Source organism: Lucilia cuprina, chromosome 2 (assembly GCF_022045245.1).
Source record: "Lucilia cuprina isolate Lc7/37 chromosome 2, ASM2204524v1, whole genome shotgun sequence".
Taxonomy (NCBI): Eukaryota; Metazoa; Arthropoda; class Insecta; order Diptera; family Calliphoridae; genus Lucilia; species Lucilia cuprina.
Window position 1 is genome coordinate 51,437,409 of NC_060950.1, and position 5,840 is coordinate 51,443,248.

Genomic DNA, 5,840 nt, shown 5'->3' on the forward strand with positions numbered 1-5,840 from the left:
ATGACCCAGTAGTTCGACGAAGGGTCAATGCATACGAGAAAGACAGTAATTTCTACTAATAGCTAACCACCTGGATGATCGTAATTCGTATGTTTTGGGTCATTCGTCACGAATGTACCCTTTGTAATCGAGAATGAAGACAGTCATCACTTTATATCTTATCCACCTGGCTGACTTCAATTTGTATGTTTTTGATCTTTCGTCACAAATAAACTCTTTGTAATCGAGAATGAAGACAGTCGTCACATTAGTGTCCCCCTTTTAAGCGAGAGCGGAGGCAATCGTCTCTTTACTGTCGCTTTGTAGGGTGTAGAGTAACGATTGACTTTCTCGTAGGACAAGCCCATGTTAAAATGGTCGGTCACCTGGATAGTCAGGTGGCTAGGGGCCACCACAAGTGGTAGGTTAAGTGGTCAGTTCGGGACTGTCCCGCCGAACTGCTGGGGAATGACCGAAACTAACACATACAAAAGTATTGCACTAACACATTTGCAAATATTTTATTTTATAATGTTGCCACTGTCGTTGCCTTTGTTAGAAACAAATTGTTAACAGTGGCAACGCATTGATATTTATATCAACAATGACCATCAAATCATCGTGATCAATGTTTTTCTTTCAGGTTATTTCGAATATTTATATAGTAAAGGGTGTTTTCCAGGTTTTAAGAAGTCACAAAATTTGAATAGCTTTATGGCTGATTTCTGTGCAGAAGTAATGTTGCTTAAAGAACATGGTGTTAAGGTAGGGAACAGAGAAAAGTTGTTAAAATTTAATGTTCGCTTGTTTATTTGTAATTCCCCGGCTAGGGCGTTTGTTGTAGGTATAGTGTCCCACAATAGCAAAAATGGTTGCTCCAAATATTCTCAGAAGGGTTATATAAGAAGAAAAGGGTAAGATTTTCGAAGGAAGCTAGCGAACCATGAACTGACATTACATTTCAATTTAGATGTCATCCTTTTCATCATTCGGAAGAGTTTAGGGAAAAGGAAGTATTTTAGAAGACTCAGGTTTTGAAATGGTTTCTCAATTTTCGTTAGTTAGTATGCATTTAGTAGATTTAGGAGTCACTAAAAACTTGCTTAAGCTTTTAGTTAATAAGAAGAATGCAGTAGATATTAATAAAATGATATGTTTTGTAGCAAAATATGTTCCATCAGAATTTCGTCGCACACCTATGAGTTTAGATGAAATTAGTAATTGGAAATCGACTAAATTTAGGCAGTTTTTGCTTTATACCGGTATTTATATTTTGAAAGATTGTGTTAGCAGTGATCAGTATTATCATTTTTTTGTTGTTACATAATGCAATAAGGCTTCTGTCCAGTGAAATGTCCCATGTTAGAGAGGCAGATATTTCAAGACATTTTGGATGTATTAAAAATAATACTTGAGGGACAAAAGGCGATAAATGAGCGGCTGGATAAACTCGAACAATATGTAAGTTTGGATTTATAATTTATTTTATATATATAACTGTTTTCATATTTTTGATCATAAATCTAATATTATAAATAATTTCTCATTTCAATTAAGCAAACCGACATTAAAACAAACCAAAGTGTTTTGAGTAACGGCCAAAATTCAATTGTCGCTAATCAACAGCAAATTGCCGACAAATTGCTTTGTATTGAAGCAAATGTAAGTCATATTAGTTTCACTTCTGCTTTTAATTGTTATTTTAATCTACATATTGTTCCAGAATATGTCTAAACCGGAAATGATGGCACAGTCCAAACTTTTAATGGAGTGCAAGGTGACCATCAAGAAAGTTGAAACCTCTATATGCCGTATGACTGGCGAAGTTAAAGACGAAATCGCCGCAATGCTTCCCTTAAGGACCATTGAGGTGGTGCAGGAAGTCGAAGGAAAACTTCTTACTCCGGAGTTTGCTCAAGCTATGGTAAAAAACTAAGGCACTTACTATTTATTTAAATATTTCAATATTTAAATTCCGTTACAGAAAACATATTTACATAAAGTAAAAGGAGCGTCAGAAGATGTCAGCAGAGTCATCCGTGGTTTATTAACGGATGATCTGCTCGAAAAATACAATTGGGAACTATTTTTATTTGACAATATTCTTCGAGGTGTGTATAATGATTAAATAATTGTTAACTTATGTATATATTTTTATATTATATTAATATTTATCTTCTAATTTCAGATGTTTTTCAAAAACAAGGAGCTTCCGATTTCGAAAAAAGGACGCAGCCACCACAGGCTAAACAAAAAAATATTAAAAAAAATTAATTAAATATTCCAATAATAAAAATAATAGAATTAATTATAATAATAATAAAAAATAGAGTTTTATTATAATAAATGGAATATCCATCACCATTGACGGGTATATTAATCAAATGTGAGTTGTCAACTGTGATGACTAATATTTATTTTAATCTTGATTAGTAAAAAGCAAAAGAGTAAGCAGCTCAAATATATGTTTTTAAATCGATAGAATTCATAAGTTGTCAACTGTGATGACTAATATTTATATTAACCTTGATTAGTAAAAAGCAAAAGAGTAAGCAACTCAAATATATGTTTTTAAATCGATAGAATTCATAAGTGCAATAACATGGAACACTGTTCAGCATCTGTCGCATTGTTCTTTGGAATTTAACACTTTTTTCTTTTAAAAGTGTACGGTTTGTGCCTGCGAACAAATTTTTGAAAAACGGATTGTCAAATATGCACAGAGGGCTATATACGTGTTTGCTACAAAATCCAGCACGTTTTGGTCAAATGTTGTTGTCTTGCAAACTTCTTGTATATTATTTTTTTCACTTTTAAATGTTACATATTGAGAAGGAAGCTGCCTGATGCGGCCCAAGAAGTTTGAATTTACAAGCAACGATCCTTTTATCTTAAGAGAAGCAGACATTGCATAACATCAGCAATAATACCTCCCATCTTTTTCAAATGGGCTGTATCATTTTTCTAAAATTGAAAGTGATTAAGTTGAAGAACCAATATGGTTTCCAATAAACCTTACCATTTGCAAAACTTTAAAAAAAGTGTCAAATAATAATCGACATGTTCATTTTAAACTACTAATTGTATTCATTGTCACCGAAGGGACATCAGGGTCTTCAGATCTAATATGTATATTAACAAATGTAGAGGTTTGCAGATATATTATTTTGTAGTCGAATAAAAATTTACAATATTTTTTTCATTAGAGCAGTCGATTAAATAAAAAAGCATTATATTTTTATAAATTACGAAAATTAGTAAATGTTTTGTTTCAATTATAACGGATTTACAAAATATTAACAAAATTCTTTGTTCAAAATTATAATTAAATATTAGTAAAAAGCAACATTTACATATTATTCGAATATGCTATTAATCAACATAAATTGTTCAAATTATTGTTTATTCTAAATTGGAAATTTTTTCTTGATTAATCGAAAAAATTTTATTCGAATGACAACCTTAATACACCTGAAATGCAAAGATACATTTATTATGAATCAGCTATAAATACGGCATATGATGCAAGTACAAAAATAGTAAATATTCAAATTTTTTTAATTCTTGTTCTTGAAATTATTTGAATAATAATTAAAAATTTTACGGAAAAGATTTTCCCATTTTTTAGAGAATTCAATTTGTTTTGATTTTTTGGTTTGAGAGTTATTCCACAGACACTTTGACCACATTAAATTTTTGACACCTTCGATTTAGTTAAAATTTAGACCATTTATTATACAGTTCAATACGAATTATATGACGTACAAATTGGATCCGTAACTTATATGGTTCATATATTATGGGCTCCTAAAGTTGGGCATCTCGCGTATTTTTGTAGAAAATTAGCAATGTTGACGTCTTAATTACTTTGGAACCCGTTATCCGATTATAACAAATGAGGTCTCGTTAGACAGGACTCCGATTACACATTGTTAAAATTTCATAAAATATTTTTTAGGTCCTGGCTCAAGGATCATATACCGGAAAATGTCCTTTATCCTTGAATATCCTGACAAATGCTAGTTTGTTTTTCCTTAATTTTTATACAAAAAATAGGCAATAGAACTATTATTACTATATAAAAATTTAAAATTGGGATCTCAATGGGATCAGAAGTTATGGCTGTTTTTATTTAGCTACATTTAAAATTTCCATAGGAAATGTGTGCTTTCTATACATTTTTAGTCCACTCAAACAAAGGTTTTTATGCCGAATAATGTAAAAATAACCACAGACCATCAACTCGATGTTAGAAATATTATGTATAATTTTTAAATTATGTCTTACGGGTTTAGACGTCATAACAAAATTTGTAGAGAATAAAATTTATGACATTTTAATTACAGATCATTCGGCTATTAGTAATTAATTACGTGTTCGTAATTTATAAAAATATAATGCTTTTTTATTTAATCGACTGCTCTAATGAAAAAAATATTGTAAATTTTTATTCGACTAAAAACTAATATATCTGCAAACCTCTACATTTGTTAATATACATATTAGATCTGAAGACTCTGATGTTCCTTCAGTGACAATGAATACAATTAGTAGTTTAAAATGAACATGTCGATTATTATTTGACACTTTTTTTTAAAGTTTTGCAAACGGTAAGGTTTATTGGAAACCATATTGGTTCTTCAACTTAATCACTTTCAATTTTAGAAAAATGATACAGCCCATTTGAAAAAGATGGGAGGTATTATTGCTGATGTTATGCAATGTCAGCTTCTCTTAAGATAAAAGGATCGTTGCTTGTAAATTCAAACTTCTTGGGCCGCATCAAGCAGCATTCTTCTCAATATGTAACATTTCAAAGTGAAAAAAGTGCATATTTGACAATCCGTTTTTCAAAAATTTGTTCGTAGGCACAAACCGTAAACTTTTAAAAGAAAAAAGTGTTAAATTTCAAAGAACAATGCGTCAGATGCTGAACAGTGTTCCATGTTATTGCACTTATGAATTCTATCGATTTAAAAACATATATTTGAGCTGCTTACTCTTTTGCTTTTTACTAATCAAGGTTAATATAAATATTAGTCATCACAGTTGACAACTCACATTTGATTAATATACCCGTCAATGGTGATGGATATTCCATTTATTATAATAAAACTCTATTTTTTATTATTATTATAATTAATTCTATTATTTTTATTATTGGAATATTTAATTAATTTTTTTTAATATTTTTTTGTTTAGCCTGTGGTGGCTGCGTCCTTTTTTCGAAATCGGAAGCTCCTTGTTTTTGAAAAACATCTGAAATTAGAAGATAAATATTAATATAATATAAAAATATATACATAAGTTAACAATTATTTAATCATTATACACACCTCGAAGAATATTGTCAAATAAAAATAGTTCCCAATTGTATTTTTCGAGCAGATCATCCGTTAATAAACCACGGATGACTCTGCTGACATCTTCTGACGCTCCTTTTACTTTATGTAAATATGTTTTCTGTAACGGAATTTAAATATTGAAATATTTAAATAAATAGTAAGTGCCTTAGTTTTTTACCATAGCTTGAGCAAACTCCGGAGTAAGAAGTTTTCCTTCGACTTCCTGCACCACCTCAATGGTCCTTAAGCGATTTCGTCTTTAACTTCGCCAGTCATACGGCATATAGAGGTTTCAACTTTCTTGATGGTCACTTTGCACTCCATTAAAAGTTTGGACTGTGCCATCATTTCCTGTTTAGACATATTCTGGAACAATATGTAGATTAAAATAACAATTAAAAGCAGAAGTGAAACTAATATGACTTACATTTGCTTCAATACAAAGCAATTTGTCGGCAATTTGCTGTTGATTAGCGACAATTGAATTTTGGCCGTTACTCAAAACACTTTGGTTTG

At 30.5% G+C, this 5,840-nt stretch overlaps 1 protein-coding gene and 1 long non-coding RNA gene across 2 annotated transcripts; one reads left to right on the forward strand and one right to left on the reverse strand.

The window, feature by feature from the left end:
- Nucleotides 1-1,010: 1,010 nt before the first annotated feature.
- On the forward strand, nucleotides 1,011-4,722 carry LOC124420938. Its single transcript, XM_046955410.1, has 6 exons — nucleotides 1,011-1,440; nucleotides 1,537-1,641; nucleotides 1,703-1,903; nucleotides 1,964-2,090; nucleotides 2,168-2,223; nucleotides 4,645-4,722. Exons 1-6 carry the CDS (start codon nucleotides 1,339-1,341, stop codon nucleotides 4,720-4,722), a joined length of 669 nt encoding a protein of 222 aa, XP_046811366.1. The 5' UTR covers nucleotides 1,011-1,338.
- Nucleotides 4,723-5,198: 476 nt separating this feature from the next.
- On the reverse strand, nucleotides 5,199-5,566 carry LOC111677207. Its single transcript, XR_006940303.1, has 3 exons — nucleotides 5,503-5,566; nucleotides 5,316-5,442; nucleotides 5,199-5,238 (listed from the first exon to the last, which is right to left on the reverse strand). It is a non-coding gene; the product is annotated as an uncharacterized LOC111677207 (long non-coding RNA).
- Nucleotides 5,567-5,840: the final 274 nt, after the last annotated feature.